This window comes from Glycine max, chromosome 6 (assembly GCF_000004515.6).
Source record: "Glycine max cultivar Williams 82 chromosome 6, Glycine_max_v4.0, whole genome shotgun sequence".
Classification (NCBI taxonomy): Eukaryota; Viridiplantae; Streptophyta; class Magnoliopsida; order Fabales; family Fabaceae; genus Glycine; species Glycine max.
In genome coordinates, this window is record NC_038242.2 from 48,946,096 (window position 1) to 48,970,122 (window position 24,027).

Genomic DNA, 24,027 nt, shown 5'->3' on the forward strand with positions numbered 1-24,027 from the left:
TCAGTTTTTCTAATTACATTTACATTAAAGGAATCTTACTATTATTGTTCATTTTCTCCTCCATCTCAGTTTTACACTTTTTCTTACCTTTTTAATTATATCATTTATCATGTTTATTATTTTTTTCTTTATCTCTTTTTTCTTTCTAGTCAAATATTCCAGAAATTATGAGATCATCAGGAATACTAGGTAATATGTATCCATCGTCTGATCAATATCTATGTGGCAAGCCATAACACATGTAGGATCCTAAGTCAAGAGGAATAATTTATTTAAAAAATGAAAGTTAATAATTACTATCATGAAATGGAGAAAAAAATTGGTGGAGGAATTTAAATATACCAAATTAAGGGGATAAAATCTATACATTCGATATATTTATATATATTTACATGTAATTTTTAAAAGTGAAGTGTGAATCTGCCGCCATCGATCACAGGCAATTCAGATTTTCAATTTTAAAAAATAATAACATTTAATTGAAGGTATATTTTTTATTTATTTAGAAGTATATTTTACTAAAGATTAGACTTAAACTGGAAATCTCTTATTAATTGAATATAAATCTATGTCAATTGATCTATATATTCAATGATTAGTGTTAGATTTGTTTGATTGAATAAAAAGTAGATTGATATAAATTAAAAAAGTAAAAAAAAAAAAATAGGTAAAAAATAAAATAAAAAATTAAAGATAATAATTTATTTCAAAGATGGGGTATACGTTATTTTTTCTTTATATTAAATTAAAATTTTTAAAAAGTAATCTTTTAAAAATAATTAAAAAGGTATAATAATAAAGTATATTAAATGCACCTGTGAATGCAGACAAGCCATATCTTGGGAGGAAGAGGAACTGGACACAAAGTCATGGGCAGCCAAAACATTGAGAAAGACTGGTTTGGTTGTGACTTGTGTGAGTCATCCTCGTGTCTCTCATTTTCCACGATTGCGTTCGAATCTTCCATGGTGGATTGGTGGAATTCAAATTTTCATTTCCCCGGAATTAAAGAAGGGCACACACTCTTTCTTTGGGTGAACTCATTAAGATAGTGGTATTTATTTAAGAAATTAACTTTTTGAACAATTTTTTAAATAAATTTTAAGAAAATATTTCTTAATATTAGTAATTCGAGATATTGATCAAGTGATCATTATTTTTTCAATAAACTTAATTTAAAACAATTGGGATAATTATTATATTTTTTAAAATAAAATTTAAGATAAATAGTTAGTTTCATTCTTAAAAGTGTGTGACACGGTCAAATATGTTCTTTAAGAGATAAAAAAAGTAAAATTTAATCTTCAAAAGTATAAAAAATGAGACAAATTCATCTCATTGTTAATTTTCATTCATTAACGTTAGAAAACTTGTTTACTTGACACTCGGGACGAAAATGTCACGAAATTAATTGCTCACATAAACTTAAGGACTAAAGTTACTAACAAACATGTCTCTAATTTAACAAATTGTTGACATTTTTTCTATCGATTATATAACTTATTGACACATATATCTAAGAAATATATAAACTTAATTAATTGATATGAGTGACAAGATACATGCATCAATAACACATTAAACTTTCAAGTAAAATTGTTAACTCATAATATAATATTGATGATAATAACTTATTGACTTGTCACATTGTCAAGAAGTCTAACATGATAATCACATTTTTTTTTAGATAAATTGTGTTTTTAAATCTTTCATCAACTAATATAACTTTATTGATTATTTTGAATAGATGGTGATTTTAAAAGACATTTTATATATAAAAAAGTTGCATATCACAATCTTATTGCTAACTTGTTGACAAATATACCAATATGTACAAATAGTAATAAATGATGATAAATAATAAAATATCTGGTGTCAACTCTATAGGAACTTTACTTAGATTCAAAGTTTGTATATACCAATTTTAAGCAACACTAATTGAGGAAAGTTGATATATTCTAGAATGAAAGTGCATAAATGTTAAAGTTTAAGACATAAAACTCACCAAGCAAGGTTTAGAGACAAGAAGGACAAACGCTCTCGTGTAAAAATGATAACTTGGTGCAGAATTTTGGAGAAGTGTTAGGTGTTTGGCCTACCAAAATTACTTTTGACGGAATTTTTTCATCATTTAAAATTATTCCAACTATTAATTTCACCAATTAATATACTCTAACCATGATCTCTCATGTGAAAGAGCCTAAGTCACTTGATTTCACTCCTAATCTCTTAAAAAGCTAAACCAAGTAACTTCTTTTAAAAATAAAGATACATAAATCAGGCTAACAAACACCATTTCATCCCTAGATATGAATTACTTCGAAGTTCCTTCACATCCTTGATGTAAAAACATTTCCTAGTTATTAAACCATGAACAAAACAATAAATATAGAAAGGAAGCAACAATACTAAAATAACATTAAATAGACACTAAAGAACATTAAAGAACATTATATTGAGTTTTTATATCCAAACCCCTAACAATGGAAATGAGTAAGTTTGCCTCTAATGGCCATCTGAGACCCAAAATAAGAAGAAACAAAGAAAATGAAGAACATCTAAGAAAAAGAGCTCTCAAAGTGACTTTTGTCTCAAAAAACTACTCTAGGCGAACTCCACTTGTTCAATGGAACAATGCCCTTTTAACCACCTCAGAAACTTTGCACTCTTGTGTTTTTTTCAAAAAGTCATCACATACTAAGCCTGCATGCGGGTTGAGCACCACACAGTACAACTAGCTTAACTAACAATGTGTTGAGCCTACATGTACATGTGTGTGCTAAGCGTGCATGTACGTACAATTGGCTTGAAAACCACCAGATGCTTGACACATGTTTCTTCATGTTGGGCTTCTTGTGCTGAATGAGTTGCTCCAATTCTTCACACATCTTTTGATCATTGTTATTGTAATAAAACTCTATAAGAATCGTAGAATTCACTAACTTTAACTTTCTTTAAGCTAAAAATCCAAAAAAACCTAAATTCCTATCTTTTTGGATCAACGTGAGCATTAAAAGAGAGAAAATGAAATAATTGTTATGTAATTTAAGTGCAAAAATCAAATATGCATAAAAAGTGTCACCTATTAGACTCCTTAATGATGTGCTAAGTCAATGTTTTTTTTTTGTTACATCATCAATAACTGGAAATAAACTAAAAATTAAAATTACAAAAACTAAAATCAAAACAAAGTTTTTTGAATGACTATAAAAATTTATTTTATAGGAATCAAAAAGCTATTTAAGTTTTTTTTATTACTAAAAAATAAGGTTTAATTACACTTTTTACTTTTTAGTAAATTTTACCTCCAACAATTAATTTTGGCATATTTTACCCCAACTTTATCCTTGTAACTTTTTATTTTTAAACCTTTATTACTAAGTAACTGTGTTAACTGATGACATAACAATATTAGCACGTCATCAAGGAGTCTAATAAGATAATTACATGTAAAATTTTGGATAAACTGTATTTTTAAATTCCTCATAAACTAATATGACTTTATTAATTATTTTGAACCAATGATGATTTAAAAAAAATTGACCAAAAAATTTACATATAATTATTATTATAGACCTTTTGATGATATGACAAGTCTATGAATTGTTAATGTCATTGTTATGTCATCAACAACTATCTAATAAAAATAAAGACTAAAATTTGGGACGGAGAGAGTAATGTTTTTTCTCATTAATTTGTTGTTGATTTATACATAATTTTATGTTTTTCTTGATTCTTTAGTCATTACTCAAATTTCTTTAATTAAGAATAAGTACAATTGGATAGCTTCAAATTACTAGTATAATAATTTTTTTAATTAATTAAATATATTTATTTTTCAAAAATGAATATTTGAAACACCTGTAATTTTTATTTTTACTGTATTTTATTAATTATAAAATAATATTTGATAAATTAAGTTATTTATTTTTCTAATTTTCCTCAACTTATTTTTAAAAAAATATTTCACATACATTAATTTAAAAGTGTCTCTATAATAAACAAAACAATTTTTTTACAAATATATAGAAAATAAATGTTAGTATATATAAGTATAAAATTGTGAAACTTTATCTTATTAAGCATGTATCTTATAAGTAATATCATTACACTACTTATTTCTAAAAAAAAATTCTCAAAGGCTGAAAATGTAAATTCACAAAAAAAGCAAAGGCTGAAAATCTAAATTCTCGATCGAATGTGAGTGTGAAAGCTATGAATGGTGGTTACACAATAAAGTTTTTTTTTACATAATAAAGTTGAAATAGTGATGAAGATATTTTTCATATGTCAAATGAATGAACAAAGTGGGGAACATAAAATTCCGAAAAGAGAAACAAGTTAAATACGAAAAGGGTTAATAATATGCTCTTCTTTCACAATTTTCATTGTGTATATTTTGTTAGAGTTCTAATTTATGATCATTTAAATAGTTTTTTAGATTATTACGGTGATGAAATATTTGTTGAAAATATTTATTGATTTTATAATTTTATTTGTTGAAAATTTTGGTTGGTCTCTTTTAATAAAATCTGAATTTTTTTTTCCAGATTCAATGTTCGAATCTAAAACATTAATTAAAAAAAATGAAATTAATTTCACCCAGGCCAATTATTAAAGGAGTATAAATATATTGACCGTGCAAATTTATTGCTCAATAAATGGTCCGTACTGACAGCGTTAAGATAAAATGGATGATAATTGCATCCAAATTCGAAAGACGACGAGATTGGTGTTTTAGTTTTAGTTTTCTCTCTCTCCTACCCATTAAGTCAAACCCTTATCCGAATTAGTCAATGCTATTTATTTATTGGTTAAAAAAAATCATGCAAATAATGGTACTAAAAGTTTTAATAGCAAATGACACTCCTGCTTTTTCTTACTTTTTTATTCTCGTAATTAATTTATTTCCTATATTCTTTTTCTTATATTTTTTTTAAGTGTAGTATAATTATTGAGAATAAAAAAGTTTTAAACTATTTTTTTAATCTTTAGTGACTTCATCATTTAATAAATATTTGTTAATAAATTGAAAAGTTGCTTCAACAAAATACATAAATCAACGGAAACAAAGTTGAAACGAAAATTGAAAAAAATATTATAAAAAATTTAATTTGTTTTTGTCTAATAGTATTATCTATATCAACTTTTAGTTATTTAGAATAGAATAGTTGAATAGTAGAGTGGACAAGAAGGTTATATACATGACAGTCATCGACATGTGATCATGGATGGAGTTTTTGAGCTGGGAGGAGACCTTGTTGAACGAGACATGAAAGAAGAAAATAAATTGGCGTAGAAAGTGCACCAAATTATTGCGGTAATCAGCCTAGATTCCTAGCATTCATCTTTAAAATATATTAAATTAGTTTTTTTTTTTAACGTTAGAGAAGTTTTGAATTTTTTTTTTTTAATTATAATAAGCAAATAATTAATAAATTAAAAGATCTCTTTATTTTTTCAATACTTCTATTTGAATATTAAATTAAATAATCATTTATACTTATTTTTATTTATTTTTAAATATTAATAAACTATGGAATTTACTCTTGCAATTGGTTAAAATACTATACATACAATAAACGATTTCGTACATTGACTTTGTAAATGTTTTAAAAGTATCATAATAGAATTTGACTTCTCTAAAAATGTGAGAAGATTACACCCATTAGAAAATAAAGTACTAATAAATATCAATTTAACATAAATTTAATGCTATACATGTTAAGTCTTTATAATACATTCAAATTAAAATGTGACTTGCTCTTTTTTATAAAAGAGAAAAAGAATTATTTATTGATAAAGTTATCCAATTATAACACATTATGCATAAATGTTTAAAATAATTTTTTTAAAATAATTTAAACCAAAATTTATAATTAAATAATAGTATAAAATTAAACTGTTTTATCCAATATCAATATATATTCATTAAACTCTTTATAAAATTCAATCTGATTTTTACATTAATTTTTTTTACAAAAATGTCCTTAATGAATTCTAATTTAAGACAAATGTAAACTATAAAAGCATCATTTAGTCATGTGCATGGAGTCAATATTTACATAAATCTATGCATATATATTCATGTTATTAACACAACTGATCTATACTATGATTAAGAACAACAAGCGCAGAGGCGTGTTTTGTCCATATTTACCTCTGGTAGGGACTTAATAATGAGATGTGTTTTGTCCATATTCTTTAATATTTTGCTTACCTTGAGATTCTATCATATCTATTATATATACGTACACAGCCACGCAGTTTCACTGTGTGTAAAAACCAGCTGCGCTCCAATATCAAATAATGGATCATGTGCACGTGGGACCCGGAGGAAGACCTGCAATCAAAATTCAACGATCGTGTCTTTTACATCCTTTACCTATTGGTTCTGATTAGTGAAACACGTGAGTCACATACTTTATTCTTTCATCCTTTCCTTTTTTCTTTTCTTCATTAATCTAGACGAAGCATAAAAGTCACTGTATATATATATTGACCACAAATTTTTAATTTAGAACTTTGTACAAACTACCTAAATTTGCCATACTTGACTGACCTAATGAATTTTTAAATGTTGAGTTTAATGCATAGTTTTTCGAATGAGATAAGAGTAAACTTACTTGTTCACATTGTAAAAACATTGGAGGGATGACTCTGCATGTTTTCTTAACTCCGTCCTAACCATGAACTTGAGTTTAAGTATATGCTCATCTCTATTTATACAAGATACCATCTAATAGCTCTTTACACGTGTTCTATTAGCATTGACCCTTAAGAGGCAGGTGTCTAGGTATATACATTCATGTTGGCTCTATAGTTGATACGTATGCATTGCTGCGGGTCTTTAATGTCAAAGATGTGGTGCACAAATTAACTTGGTATGTCGCCAAGTTTAATGATGCCCGGTCGCCCTTTAGAGATAAGTTGGCATGTAGTTGGAGACCTATCTTTGTTGGATGATCCACAATACTCACTCAAACCCTTATAGATAAGTTGACATGTGTCTTGGATTGAGTAATTCGTAATACATTGGTACTATGAATTACTTAATTCATAATACAAATGTATTATGGATTACTCAATCTAGAACCATATGTGGGTGGTGTGGCACGATGGTGAGTTTTATGGGATGTGGAGGCTTGTGGATCATAGTGATTTGCCTAGAAGTGGTGGGTGGTTGGGTGGTGGCATGGTGGTGGGTTCAGTGTAGTGTGTAGGTGGTGTTTAGGGGTGACAATGGTGTTGGTGTTGGTATTGGGTGGAGGTGGGGTGCGATGGTCATGGAGGTTTGGAGGAGAGGCAAGTAGGATTTTCCTGGAAGAGGAAAGATAAGAAGGAAACATTAAGAATTTTAGGAGTGTGTCAAGCAAAAAATAAGGTGCATTGAGTAATTGTCTCTTATTTGAGAACTTCACAATTAACTACAATTTAATATTAAGATATTTTATAAATGTCTTGTTTTTTTTTTTACATCCAAAAGGTATTTGAGATTTTTTATTTGATATTAACTAATTCTTCTCTCATCAAATTGATCCTTTGAGATAAAATGAAATTTTTAATATTGGCTCTTGCTTTCTTTATACATATATAAATTGGGCCTAAAATTTTCGCTTAGTTGAGTTGTGATGTTGCGTCCAAATTGCTGCTAGGCACTTGGTCACGTTGTTGCCTTTGGGTAAATGTTAACACATCTCATACTCATATTCTTTCCTTCCTTATACGTTGTTGGGTTCACTTTAACTATAGTGCTAATTTTTATTTATTTTATTATTTTGCACCTTTGCGGCTTATCCAATAGCTTAGGAAACCTATGATTTTTGGTTGTTGAACCAATATTGTACTGGACGATTTATTTATTTATTTGGATCAGGACTATTTATTTTAGTAGTTAAATTATCTAAAATCTCCTTGGAATGTGCATGTAACAAGTTTTTTTGGAACTAGCTAAATTTGTCTACAATTTGTGCCGTGTTTGGAAAATTTTCAATTGGCTTTGACATGATATAGAGATGCGTCATGTGCGTATATATACTCACCCACTTTTTCTTTTTAACTATGATCTTATTGAGTTTGAACCTAAAACTTCTGCATATTACTCAAAATTCCTCGCCACTATACACTAATTTGTGGTAACTACCTGTTCTTTTTAGTTTATACATTGACAGAGAAGTGTGTCGATGTTTATTTTAATGAAGTTAATTCTTCTATTTTTCTATTTTATGTTTAGTGGGGTTTTATATTTCTTACAAATGCTCCTTTAAATTTTTTAACTATGATAATGCATCCGATATTTTACTACTATAATATTTGTGAAGAGTATATATTGTTTTAAAAAAATACTTGGAGTTTTCTTTAGTAGTTTGATTCTTACTTTGTTTTGAACAAAATGGTGACAGTGAAGTCACGTATGCCAAATTTAAATTGAAATTAATTAGTGTTTCACTTTTGTTTTTGCACTAACATTCATAGCAATGTGAATTTTTATGGCTTAAGTTGTGTTTGTTTTTCCATTTAATGTCAATCCAATCTTTTCGTCCTAGTCACATTGAACTACGTTAGAAAGTGTACAAATGTTAAAACAAACACACTTAGAAAAAGGTGTTAGAGACCGCGTTCAATGTCAATCCATAATTTTTTTCACTTTCATGTTTGCACAATAGTATCAAGTGTTTGCAATTATATAACTAAAATGTTGATTCAACAAACTGCAATCTTAATCATACTAGACTTAATTTGATTATCATTTAATGTGTTTTCTTTATGCTACTAATTAATGTTAAGATTCCTTTCTGCTAAACAGTTTAGTCACAAGATAAAGAAATTATTGATTTTAATATAGTAGTGCAAATTAATTTGTGGTTAACTACTTATAATTCAGTTTATACATCAAAATTGTTGACAGAGAAGCATGCAAATATTGAGTTCCTTCTAAATCTTGTGGCTTTAATCTCAAATGTTGCTTTAATTTGCATCACTCCATCTACAAGTATTTAGTTTGTTGCTGCTAGTTCAAGGGGCTATAAGTCTTGCATGCTCTTTGTTTGCCAAATCTCTTTTAAGTCAACTACGTACTCCAACATTTTTTTTTATAATAACTACTCCAACATGCTATCTTGTTTCATGACACAATAGCCAATAGTCATGTACTTTATGCCTAATTTCTTCATATTTTTGGCTTCTCCAACCTCTTTGTGGATATTTCTAATGGTTATCAGTTACACAATTGGTTCATGTATTTCATGTTTCTTTTGTTTTTTAGTATTGCTGGATTCTGGATAGGCTTTTTTTTACCCTATTTTTGGATTATTTTTTTCCCATCAGGCTATATCATCTTGTGATGATTTTTTATCTGATAATTTTGGAGTCCAATCTCTTCCAATTGCATAGAGCTCTCCCTATTGGTGCAAGATAACCTCTGACCCAAGATTGACACAAGCTCTCCAAAATCTAATCAATAACAACTTTAACTCTGTTTTATTCTCTAAAATATATTTCCTCACTTTAAAGAATCAAATCAGTTTTTAATATATAGTAATCATACAATCGAAAAACTAACATACACCATTGTAATTATGGGGTCAGAGGTTATCTTGCACCAATAGGGAGAGCTCTATGCAAAATATGTAAAATATGATCAATATGAATATGATAAAAATTTAAATAACTAAACATAACAATAAAATTTATATATTCATATGATAATAAATTTTTTTAAAAATACCAACTATTAAGAACCATCAAGAGATATGTCCAAAAAAAATACTAAGACTAAAAAACATCAGGTCTAACAAAAAAAATTAACTAAGAGAACAGTGATATGAACGAGTCACATTCTCTCACTCTAAAGCAAAAAGGGGCTTTTCGCGTTGTGCACGCAACAGAACGTTGAGAGAGAGGGAGGAGGTACGTACCTCGCACTCACACATGCGCAAACGTCGACAGAGCGACGGTGGCGCGGCACGGCTACGGCGACCACGGATTAGTTACGGTGATGGCTTCAAAGACACTGATGCAACTCGGCTAGGATCGTAAGTGAGGGACTTAGACACTTCTGCGAGCGGCGACGGAGGTCCGACAATGGTGTTTGATTCGCTTGCAGAGCGGCAAATGTGAAGGAGAACTCAACGTGCCCGCGTCCAGCTGGTGGGCTGCGTCTAACAGCGCGTGTCCGGTGGCCCAACCGTGTCCGGCGGCGGCGGACGAACAAACACCATGTCGCACGCGAGTTGAGTTCGCGTCCATGTAACACGCCCCTCCGCAGCCGCGTTCGCGTTCATGCTTCTTAGCTGATGACTAATATCATTTTAGGAAGGTTTTTCTTCTAATTACTTTTTTCTTTTTTTATCTACAACACTCAAATTTTTTAAGGAGATCGAATTCATAACAAACCAGTACAACAATGATATATAACAATGACTTTTTGGTTAACAGTAAACTTTAATGAGTTTACTTTTAAAACATTGTTTTTTATTTCTTTTATATTATTAACCAATTTTTTTAGCTAGCATCATTATTATTAACCAATTAGATATTAATAATTTTGCCACACATAATAATCCATGAAATAAAATGATCAACAGTGATCATTTTTTTATTATATTTAAATTAAATTTTTATTTAATAAAAAAAACCAGTAATATAAATAAGTTTAAATATATCGATGGCCAGCAAAATTTTAGTTTTGGTCCTAACAAAATTTTTCTTTAATTTTCATTAGTAAAATTTTCTCAGATTAATTTTCATATACCAAAAATGGTGATTTTAAGTTCTAGAAAAATAAAAAAATATTTTTTTAATAAAAGCTAAAACTAAAATTAACTCATTTTATAATATATAATTAAAAATATATTTATGTCATATAAACATTATAAATCTACAATGTGATACTATAATATACCAATTGTACATATTTTCTATACTAATAATATTGTCTGTTAGTAGGATATATGTTAAAAATAATCCAAGTCTCACATCGGTTAACAATACAACTATATTAGACTTTATAAGTGAGGGATAACCCCCTCTCCTTGAGCTAGTTTTTGGAGTTGAGTTAGGTTTCTCACATTATACACTCTAAGATGATATCAGAGTAGGTTCTGATCACGCTTCCGTTAACCTTCGCTTGTGGTGACAAGCACCCACCAACCATATTAGACTTTATAAGTGAGGGGCAATTCTCACCCTTGAACTAGCTTTTGGGGTTGAGTTAGGCTTCTCACATTGTACACTCTAAGAATATAGTTTATCTAGACCAAGACATACAAGGGTTTCGCGTAGACATGATTCATATCAAGAAGAGTTTTAGAATACCTGAACCCATAATGATTGATCAAACAAACGCAGCGGAATATGAATTCTTATGTGATTTTTAATCTATATATTCTTCTTAGAATCTGTTACAAAATGGTGTAGAGAAAATGGATAACAACATCGTAATCGATGATTTATGGTTCTTCCTCAACTGGAATCTCTTTATTCCTTAGTTGTCTAACTAGCTCAATTAATTCGATCACATAAAATAAAATTTACTAATGATAACTAACTAATAAAATTGTCTTATAATATTAGTCCACAATAATTATTGAAATAGAAAATTTTAACATATTTATGTTTGAAAAATGTTGTGGACTAAGCCTTTTTTTAACCTAGAGGAGGCTTCGGGGTTAGACACAAACTGGTGTTTTGAACCTTAGGATTGAGTGAGATCATATACTTTCCAACTTACTTAAATATGTTTTAATTTCTAATAAATACTTAATTTTAACATTTATTTTTTAATAAAATTTTTTTTTTTGATATTTTGTTTTACCTATTAATAAATCATTAAATTTTGTGTTTAGTTCATAATATATTAATGTATTTTATTTTATAGTCCCAATTAATAACATAAAAAAATCATGTAACAAATGCAAAAACCAAAATGTTTACTAGAGATAAAAAAAAACTTATTTAAGCCTCTAGACTTTATAAACGGTTTTACTTCTTTCTTTTAGAATAATCTATAGTAATCCTGCTTTCAATAATCTTCAATATTATTGCAGTACGTACTCATTTTTTTTGTGGCAAATAATTTGCTTAATGTTTTTTTTCTTTTATCAGCAAAGAAAATATATTAGATAAATAAAGGAAGAGGAGGTAGCTAGGGTACAAGGTTCAATGGTTTCTTAATAAGAGCAACTATCTTCATTTCAAACAATGGACTCGAGGTTAAACATCTTTATTTCTTTTAGTAGGATTTGACTCTCATGAGAGCGCATTTTAAAAGATAAAGTGTAATGATATCTATTTTTTTTATATAGAAAATTAGATATTAAAATTCTAATTAATTTTAGATTTTGTTACATATGCTTTTGATTTTGTCACAATTCTCAACCAATTTTCTAATCATCACTTATAAGGGTATTGTATTCTCTAAAGTGCATTTCTTCGTTTCAAAAGACTCAATTTTTTTTATATATGATAATCGGTCATAAGTCTAAAATTTCAAGAATCAAATAAGAAATTTTTTGTTAAATAGATCATCCCACAATATGTAACCTCATTATGCCTAACCACTAGGTGTATTTTTGGGAATGCGTTGGAGGGATTTTCAACCTACATTTAGAGAAAAATCCCTAGATTACTTTTGCTCTGAACGTATGCTTGGAGGAAAATGAACGGATATTCAAACATAGCTTCACCAATCCTTCGGGTTAGACCAACACACTATGATAGTGAAATTATCAATTTAGCCAAATGTTATATATAACTTATTTACAACAAAAAGTTGTGATCAGAGATGTAAAGCCTGATTTGTATTATTGTATAATTGTGAGACTAAGCTACATTGAGAAACAAGGAGCTTCAGTTCACAAGTGGCTCTGTTTTGTTCTCCCACTTGTTCAACCTCTTTGCTGCTTCTTCAACCTACAATCAAGAAATATTGATTAGAAATTACTATATAGCTCATTCCCTTCATACATATACATATACAACCTCTTTTCTTTTTTTTTTTTACCTCATTATTCCAATCCGTTCGAAATGTGACCCACACTAAAATAATTGTTTGCAAAACCGTGCCACCTAGCATTCCCAACCATATTCCCTGCATACAGACACTGTCCTCAATACGTGCATGCAAATTAAATATATGCATATACCTCTTCTTGCATTATTAAATCAGAGCTAGCTTTTGGATGAGAAAGGTATACAACACCAATCGAGTAACATACCTTAGCACTGAGTTTGAAATAGAAACCGAGAACCGAACCCAATGGTATGCCAATTCCATAATAACAACCAACGTTGACATATGCAACAAAAGTTTGCCATCCACATCCAACAGCCACCCCTTTAGATACGTTATAATACATGCATTAGTTTCAGAAATTCCTAGCATTCACCTTGATAAAAAAAATGTCGTATGTTAACAGAAAACTTTAACTTTCGTTAATGTAATTTATGGGGAGGGATTTAGTACTAATTGAATAAGTTTAAAGGGTTATTTCTAATCTCAATCATTCATTTATTTAAATTAAAATCTGACGGTGAAAGAATAATTTTAAAACTTAGAACTGAGATCGATAGTAATTCTTTAAATTTGTCATTGGAGTAAGTAAATTCCTTTATGAGTTTACGTTATTATAACCATGCAATTAGAAATTAAACACCTCAAATGTCGTTTTTAAAGTATTCAATTATTACAAAAATAAATAATTATACTACATGATTCATTCATTTTGTAATAATTAAAAATATACTTATGTCGTATAAATATTATAAATATACAATGATAGTATTATACATAACAATGTGATACTATATATTTATCAATTGTACATATTTTCTAAACTAATAATATTGTCTGTTTATAGGATATAGTACAGGCTAGACCCCAAGACATACAATGGTTTCGTGTCATATGCATGATTCATGAAATTATCTGTATAGTTTTTACATCAATGGTTTAATCCAATCATTCATGTGCATAACATTTTTATTTGTAGTGATTGGAATGAATATTATTATATATCAAAGTCAAAAGAATATATTACCAGATAAGACAGGCTGAATGCCATTGAGAACAATAGAAAGAGCAAGGAGAGGACAAAGATCTGAGACAGCAGCAGCCACCTCTTCACCGTCTGTGAAAGCATAGCTAATGATATCTCGTATTGCCAGCACCACAAGTGCTACAATCACCGATATTATGAAAGAAATCAATGTCACCACCATCACCGAAAATGATGCTGATTTTGGATTTCTTGCCCCTAGTTCATTGCTCACTCTCACACTGCATTCATGACAGACAAAAATAATGTTTAAAATTATTGACATGATATACGTGTAATTTAACGTTAACAAATTTAATTTTGCTTAAAATTAATTTTTAAAATGATATGATTTATATTTAAATATTTTTGTTATAAAAAAAGTTGATAATATAATCTAGTATAAAATGATTGATCTAATGCAAAAATTACTTTGCAAAAAATTACTTAATGTTATAAAGGATCGTAGGAATAAGTTCAAAACCCAGTTAAAGGACTAAGTGTTTTGGCGTAAAGTTTTTCACTTTCCCATATAAAAACGGAGAAACAAGGAGGGACATGTTTTGGCGTAATGTGTATTCACAACTGAAGAATAGTTAAAACATATACTCATGTTTTATTATTATCATGTCATCCTAATTTCCTTCAATTTTTTTCAATGGTAATTATATCAGTTTTATATTCATGACTCGAATTTTGGATCATTAATTAAATTAAAATAATTTTGTATCAATTCATGTATTTTAATAATGTAATAACCTAGCTAAAAATATATTTTAGTATAGAATTTTCTCTTTATGCCTTTAAGAGCATGATAGTTTCTTGGGTGTTAATTATTGACTTTTTTTTCACTATCTCTCAATTATATGGAATACTAATCAGTAGATGTTAATTTATGGAAATTGATTATCCTCCTCTATACATGTTGTTCGTCACTAGATTTGGTCAATGATGATGTACAATTAATCGTAGTCATTAGTCAATTAATAGTCAAAACGTGCATTACTTTCTACCAAACATAGAAACGAATATTTTTCATCATCAACACAACAGTGACAACCAGCGTGGCACACAGGAGAATAAACATGAGTATTTTTCAACAAATGCTTATGTAATTTAAAATATAAAAAAACAGCATTAAAATGAAAGCAAAACGAAAGAAAAAATTTCAAAACTTCAGTTCCATAGAAAGGAGTATCAAACCTTGCAGCTGCGTTAAATCCAACTGAGATCATGAAAACCCATCCAGAAAATGTGGTACTGCAATAACAAATACATGTTAATCAAACAGAAATTAAAACTTGCTTAACCAATTGCTTTATTTTAGAAAAATAATCACCTTCTTTTTTGTAAAAAAAAAAAAAGTTTAAAAATATAAACGATTATTTTATTAAAAATAATCGTTTTCTAGTGTTGCATGCAGGAACATTAATTAGATTAATCAAGATATGACTAAGTGTTACATTCAAGAGACAACAGAGATAACTTAATTAACCTACAGTAATTTGAGTGTGACACATAAGGATACATAAACCACATATATGCATATATTTTTTAATTAAAATAGAGTATCAACGTATGAGTCCCACTAAAAATACACAGTTTCTTTCTAATATTATTTTTATTTTTTCTTCTAAACACACCCTAAAAGAAAAAATAATATTTTAAATAATTCCACGAGTTGAGTCCCGAGTTGATATGAGGAGATTTGTTTCGAAACGCAACACCATCATGCTACTTTTTTATTCTCATTTGAAAAACTTAAAACGTTGACTTAGGTGAAAATTCATTTATGGAATTTTTTTCGTGAATTAAGTTATAAAATAAGAAACTAAACATGTTTATTGTATGCTCGTTTAAATTAGATTTAAAATACTAAAAGTTGAAAAAATAAAGAAACTAGAATAACATTATGATTACGAGATTATATTTAAAAAATAAGTTAGTGTTAAACAAAATTCGATAAAATATGCTTATCAAATTTATATTATATTTTTATTTAAAAAAATATTCTACAATAAACATTTAAATAGTAATAAAGTTATTTTATTCTAACTCATTATACATATAATTTTAAGAGGTGTGGCCATTTAGATGATGTAAGTTATGTTCAAAAAAATTAACTAAAAACTTAATAATTAATTAAAAATTAAAAAAATAACTTATTAAATTATAAATATTTAGTAAAATTAACTATTAAAGTAGTTGAAATGTGTAAAACAATAAAAAATAATAAAATCATGATATATTTAAAAAAAACCATGAAATTTGATAAATATATTAAAGATAAAAAATAAAGAAATATAAAAAATTAGAAACTAATATTTTAAAAAATACTATTTCAAATAATATTAAAAAGTTACTAAAAAAATTATTTATAATTAAACAGACAACCGAGGTTTTAAATAAATAAATAAAAATTAAAAATTAACTAAAATATCTTATCAAATATAACCCTAACCTCTATTTCCCTTTTTTTTTTGTTCTCTTAATATTGAAATCTCATTTCTTATGACACTACCAAATGTGTGCATGAATGGTAACGTTTAAGGATACATCAATGCTATATTTAAAATAAAAATATGTCTATATATACTTAATAAAATAAATAATAAGATTAATATTTTGAACTATACAAATATTTGATATCTATTTTTATTTAATAACTAAAAGCTTATTAACAAAATAAATTAAGAGAATATTGAATTCATTTCGATATTCCTTTCAAAAATAGTATTATGATATTTTTTTAAGTTACAAAACCAATTAATGAAATTTTATAACTTCATAAAATTTATTACTTAACTCATCATTTTATAATTTAGTGTATAATACTTTAAATAAAACTTATAATGTAATTTTTTTTATTTAAAAATATCAGAATGTACGACGGAAAGACTTTGTGTTGTCACTATTGCATATTGCAGGTTGCAGCACAATATGAGGAATAGATTTTGTCCTTGGACACCAACCCCATCTCTTTCTTGCACTACTACTTACTTGGTTGCTACTCGACAAGTACAAGTCATTTGTGACGTAATTGAAAACTGGGTTTTGTTTTCTACTTTTTATAAGGGTCAATAATTTTTCCATGAAGATTTCTGTTTTTAAATTTCAATAAGTACAACAAGCATAAGCCAAATTATGTTGCAATGTGGCAGGCTATTTCATCCTTGGATTAGTTATGGCCTACAAATTGGAATTGGATTCAAATACAACTTTTTCTTCCATTTATTTTTTTACTTTTATATTACTATCACAATTTTTTAATTTTTATTTAATGTTGACAAACACCATTATTATTTTAATTAGATTCTTTTTCCTAAATCTAAAAGGTAAGAATTAGACTCTTCCTATACATAATCCAGACATCATCCCAACTTTTCTACTTCGAATGAATTCTTTTCCTTTTAAATCTTCTTATTCTTTTTTCAATTTTTATACAGCTTTTCATCCCTCTCCATGTACTTTTGTATTGATAAATATAAATTTAATTACATTTATCAATAAAAAAGCACAAGCACGTCAACCAAGTTTAATCGAAGTATACAAACTAAAAACATTTTTTTTATAAAATAAATAAATTTAGAAAGAGAAAATCACATATGTAATAAACGTGATAAAAAAATAAAAAGAAATAGAGGTTAGGTAGAAAAGAAGAAGAAGAAAAAAGTAAACATATTAAAGATTTTCTAACACTTATTGGAAGTGTTTAGAAAATAGTAGCATGAAAAATGCTAGAAACACACACTTTATCACACATCTTTGAATATATTTTTTTAATTAATTAAAATTTATTGAAAAACATCAAATTTTAATTATGGGTGTTCAGATTTTATAATTTTGAATGAAATTAGACATAATTGAAGGTGTACGTGTGTTAGATATTGCATGTGTTGGTATGAGTGACTCGTAGTGGTATATGTGAAGAGAATGACTCACCAAATAGAAAGAGAATCCAGAGCCAACTCAGGGTGAGGAAGCAATCCTGCAAGCAGAACCAAAATTTGGAAGTACCACGTTTCTAAGCACAGCATCACCGCTGAAGCTGCAGACAACTTAAAAAACTCTGCTAACCCCGAAAATGCTTGAAAACTGAACCCTCTCCACGTGTGCTTACACCTCTCACTCTTCACAATGTACACAAACTGCGCAATCACAATGATCCACCACGAAACACTCAACACCAAAGATGCACCCAACAGACCAAGCCCCACCTTATACACAACAACATAACTTAATACGAGGTGGACCAACAACGTTGCTGCTGAAATGTATGCACTTGGAGCCACTATGCTCTGAGCTTGGAGGAATTTTTGGATTGGGAAGTTTATAGCGTAGGCGAAGATTTGAGGGATTAGGCCGTAGACGAAAAGTGCTGCTGCCGACGCGATTCTTGGGGATTCTCCTAGGAAGATTAAGATGGGCTCGGAGAAGATGTATATGATGGTTAGAAGAATGCCTGCTAGTGTGAGAAGCACCGTTGATCTTTGCAAGTATATGCCTAACATGTTGAATTTTTTAGCACCGTATGCTTGTCCACATAGTGTTTCAACTGCACTCCCCATTCCCAACTGTGAAAATCATGAGTGAATTATTGGAAAAACATGCTAATTTTAATTAAATTCATATATATATATATATATATACTCTTTATGAATGAATGAGTTTAATGTCTATACATTTGTTAATCAATCAGAAACTATGGTAAAAATAATAAGTGATTAACAAATTTATAATATATGACAGTTTGTAATTGAATGATAATGTAAAATCTGATGTATATACTATTTTCTCATTCTGAAGAGACTAATTTTATGCATGGTTAGTATAAAATCTCAGAATATTTGGACTGATTGTGAATATAGTAGCATGATGATATGAGTGGCACATAAATTCAAGAACATAATCAAGGTTTTGGAAAAAACGGTTTGTACGACTTCAAGGTTTTTGGAGTGTCTAAGACTGCAACTGTGGTTGCATCGATCGCGGTTGTTCATAATTTCATTTTAATATCAAGAAACACAATGAAATTTGTGAACATAATTAGGAAGCGTGAGATGGAGGGAAACAGGGTGTGTAAGTAGTACCCTACCATGAGGCCATAAGCAAAGACTTGGATGCCAGTGTTTCCGAGAGAAGCAGCAGCAAGTTCGAGGTTACCAAGGTGGCCTGAAAAGATTTGTGTGGACATAGACATGACATAGTTGATAAGGTAGACGATAACAGCAGGAGCAGCAAGGTGAAACAAGAACTTCAACTCCACCCATGTTGCCGGTCCAATACGCTTCGCGAAAGGGACGCTGGTGTTTGAGAGTATTCGCTCAAGTTCACCATCTGATCCATGCCTTGAGCTGAATGATTGAGTAAAAGAAGGTGGTTGTGGTGATGAAGGTTCTTCTGAGACCAGCAAAGGTTCATCTATGTCCTTGTGAACTGATGTAGAATCCATTTGGGAACTAACTTGTTTGTGTTTGGAAAATGTTGTGGACTATAAGCCCTTTTTTTTCTTGTTCTGCAGCAGAGGAGGCTTTGAGGCTCAGCCACAAAAGGGTGTTTTGAACTTTAGGGTTGGATGAGAATATGTTTTTAATTCTTTCATTTCATTTGGTTTTGTTTCTTCAAAAAAGGAAGTTTTAATTTGGTGTATCATTTATATTATTTAGTGATATGTAACCTGTATCAAACCATTTCTAGTAAATTTTATATAGCTTATAAAATATAATATGATTAAAGAGATAAGTTTATATGATGTGATATGGATGATAAATAATCTTGTTTTTTAAATATTTACTTAGAGATTTGATCCTTATGTTTAAGTACTACAAATATTTTGTTCATAAAATTTTTCTTTTAAATGTTTAATATGAAATTATAACTTTTAAAAATTGAATTTAAAATTATTAATTAAACTAAAATAATCTGATAAGTTCATCAAAGTAATTGATGTTTGACTACTCATGATCTAATGATAACCTGAATTCTGGCAGATAGAGATGCACCGCAGCACATGGATATGCGGCAGCTGAGGCTGGTAATTATTGGGTGGGAACTTTAACTTACACATGTGTATAAAATTGTGTTAACAGTGCACTTATATTATACACATGTATAGTTTTATACATTAAAAATATTCATTTGCAAACGCAAAGTAGGAAATTAGTTACAACTTAAAAGTTTCTCACTGGATGCTACTGCTTTTAAAAACATGCATGTTGCATTGTCAAGTGACGTGAGTCCAATGGTTGGCAAGAGAAGAATTTAGAGTTAATTTAGACACCATCATGGTCTGTCCTGAAGTTTTTCAATTAGTAGTATTTCAAATGGGCTACATCTACATGGTTAACAATTAGCATCCCTTTAGTTTAAACCCACGTTTCAGACCCTAATTCTAATTCTGTCGGAGTCAAAAAAAAAAAAAAACAGAACAGTAACCAAAAAAAAAAAAGAAAAAAGAAAAAAAAAAGAGTTAAGAACCCATTAGGTTAAGTACACGCTTATGTTGTGTGTATTTTATGTTGGGTCTCCAACTTGGTTGATGGTGTTTTAATAATGTGTGAGTAATTTTTGTGAATGTCATGTTGGATCTCTTATTTACTTGATTTCACAAAGTTTATTATAAAATTAAAATCTTTTTCTAAAAAAAAATTTTCAAATAAATGATCACTCAATTCTTATTTTTCACGTTCCGTACACTTTACACTGGGCCTCTAACGTGTTTGGAGGTATTTCAATAAAATGTGAGTAAATTTTGTGAATGTTATGTTAGATCTTCGACTTGTTTGACTTCGTAAAGTTTATTACAAAATTAATTTTTTTTTCTAAAAAAGGTAAAAATACTCAAATAAATGATCAATCAATTCTCCTTTTTCTTAACATAAATTACACATTACTTAGATCGCCTCAAGGTCCAATGTCTTAAATAATTATCTCTGATTTTTTCTTTCTTAAAATTCAACTTTATTTCAAGGTCCAACGCCTTAACAACTCTCTTTCATGCAATTGAAACAAATCTTTCAAAGAAAAGAAGATAAAATCAACCCAACACACAAACTATCTTTTTACAAAGAACTATATAAGTATGAGTTTTTAGTTGCACTTGGGATACTAAGAGTGAGGGTAGACCCTTGTCGACCTAAAAAAAACTAGGAAACATAGAATCCTTTCTTTTTTAAATAAAAAATTATTTTCTTTTTCTAAATAAATAAAAATATAATTCATGTTTTAAAAAAAAAAAAATACAAGTCAATTTATTTTTATTATACTCAATTAAAGGTTATTAACTTCATGATAAACATGTAAGGTATTAATACTTTTTTAATGCGTAAAAAGTCATCAAACTCTCTTTTTCCTTAAATCGTACATCACTCTTTTTTTTTTTTTTTGACATTTTCCTTAAACAAATGTTGATAGTGTCTCTCAAGTTTTCCTTTTTGGAAAACACACTCACTTTTTCTTTTTTCTATATTATCATTCCGCCGCGATCCACGATTCGACACCACGAAAACAAAAAAATTCAAAATAAGAATTGAGTTCTAGAATCTCTTTTATCATCAAATCAGTATAAGAAAGCATGTGAGAACCAGTATGTGGCTATGTGCATTGAAAGTTTTCTTTAATTCAAGCGGTAATCAAAAGCCAGACAGTTAAATTCATAATGAAATCTTCGAACCTTATTTTAACAAATTATTTAAGTTTAATAGAAATGGTGGCTTAAAAAGTTTCAGCCACCAATATTGCAGGTAAAGATCAGCTGTCTAGTCTTGTTCAGTCTTAATTTACGTTAATGCAAATTCAAAGTTGTATATCTGGCTGTTAATGGAATATCGTTCTCAGTGTTTATTCTCTATTTTTCCGGACTCCTAAGATGTTTAGACTACGAATCTAACATTAACACGTCTCCAATATATGCAAGTCTAAGTCCTCTATAATTTATAAGCACACATTTCAAATCATAACCAAATCCAAACTAGTTGTGAGGTTGGCATTCCTCCAATGATCAGATATAATTCAGTTTTTTTTTTCAATCACCATAATTAGGGTATTTGGTTTTTTGTCCCAAGATATAAGACTAATTCTTGATATAAGTTTGTGTTCTTTTAATCGACTATAAAACTAATTCTTAATCAAAGACTTAATGATGTGTAAAGTTTCTTGTCCCTTCCCAAGTGTATTTCAGGAAGATTGAGTCGAGTGTATTCAGACTTCTATAAGATAGTTTGATTTAATTTGTCCCAGAAAGTGAACAATTTCTGTTTTGTTTTTCATTGGTTGCTCTCAGATTTTTTCTTCATAGTAAGTGTAGAACCTTCACTGTTATTTAATTGCATCATATATGTATATATCACATATGCCACTAACTCATCGACAGCGACAAGCCCCTCCATATAATTGTTCTTATGACGAAATCAATGACGATTAGTTTGCCTCACCAGATCACATAAACCAAAAATGGGTATTTCTGCTATAGAAACAACAAATTATAATACTTCAATCTTTACAGAAAAATAAATAAATTTGAATGAAAGGACGGAAATGCCATGGTGAGTGCGCAAGTGCAAGGCATTCTGAGAATTTTCACAAGTTGTGACTGAGATGAGTCAAATTAGTTCCACAAGAAGTTATGAAATGATATTTAGATTTTGTTTGTTTTAAGATATTAAATAGGATAAGCAAAGTGAACTTGAAAATGTCATATTTCTATCTTCGATGCAGTTTTTGAATAAATATTTTCAAAAATTGTTAATTACTAAGAATATAAAATGTTCATATCCTCATGGTGTGAGAGGTGAGTATATTATATTTTCATGAGATTGGAAGTTATTTTTTATAATAATTATTTATTTCTATAATATAAAATTATGATTAGATGATAATATAAAATTATTTAAATATTCTCAAACGTTAGTGTATTATCATTAAATTTTTTAAAATGTCATTTCAAAACATAAATGAATATTTTTTTATTCATTTGAAGTCAATTCTGTTAAAATTTAAACTAACAACAAGTCATTATATTAAAGCCCGTTAATTTACTTCGTTAACCAAATTTGAGTACATTTATCAAGCAAGTCATTGTACTCTGTTAACCAAATTTGAGTACACATAGTTTCTTATATTACTGAATATTAAAGCCTTCCCCTTTAAAGGCATAGCTGACAGCACAGTATAAGGAAATTTTCTAACTAAATGAAAATAGAATAAATATACAATTTTATCCTTGAAAGTGATAGAAGTTACGATAAAAGTTTGTATGTAAACAATTTATTCTTCAATAGATCAATTTATGACAAATTAATCCTCTTAAATGTACTTGAATAAATTTGTCACAAAGTTAATAAATTCAAAAACTAAATTATCATGAATTTGTCATAAAATTGATAGATTAGAAGAAAAAAAACGTATAAGGATCATATCAATACATCACACTTCCTTTTAAACACGAAATTACATATTTACCTAAAAAAAGTGTCATGTCATGCTCACAATTAAACTAACTTCTTTTAAACTTAAAAGTTTCTTTAAACTTAAATTATGGTAGTATCCAAAATAATTATATGTGATAAGTAAATATAAATAAATCTCATACTCAAAACCCTGTAGAAGTACTTACACATTATTTATTAACAAAATTCTCTCATTATCATTAATAGCAATAGAATTCAAACTTATCTCCTTGTGGACATGAGTCCGAACTGATGTCATTAAGGTTCTATTTGTTTGAAAAGAAACATAGTGGAAATGAGAAGAAATGAACAATAAAATAAAATAAAATTCACACTTTTACATTCTATTTTAATTCAAAATGTTCATCTTATTTCATTTTCTTTCCATTCTACCGAATGGTACCTAAATATATGTTGCTTATAAGTTACAAGATCTATAAAGTATAAACACAATGGCAGGACTCGGGATGAAAAATGGAAAACACAAAATTTTCTCATATCACGTTGTCAATGTTTTGGGCGTGGAAAGGGCCCAACGCCACAAC

At 28.5% G+C, this 24,027-nt stretch overlaps 1 protein-coding gene across 1 annotated transcript; it reads right to left on the bottom strand.

Moving 5' to 3' along the window:
- Nucleotides 1-12,779: 12,779 nt before the first annotated feature.
- LOC100790437 (protein DETOXIFICATION 40) lies at nt 12,780-19,658 on the bottom strand. Its single transcript, XM_003526279.5, has 7 exons — nt 19,132-19,658; nt 17,979-18,610; nt 15,240-15,296; nt 14,040-14,278; nt 13,218-13,336; nt 13,004-13,090; nt 12,780-12,912 (listed from the first exon to the last, which is right to left on the bottom strand). The coding sequence occupies exons 1-7, from the start codon at nt 19,486-19,488 to the stop codon at nt 12,850-12,852; spliced, it is 1,554 nt and encodes a 517-aa protein (XP_003526327.1). The 5' UTR covers nt 19,489-19,658; the 3' UTR covers nt 12,780-12,849.
- Between the last annotated feature and the right edge of the window lie 4,369 nt (nt 19,659-24,027).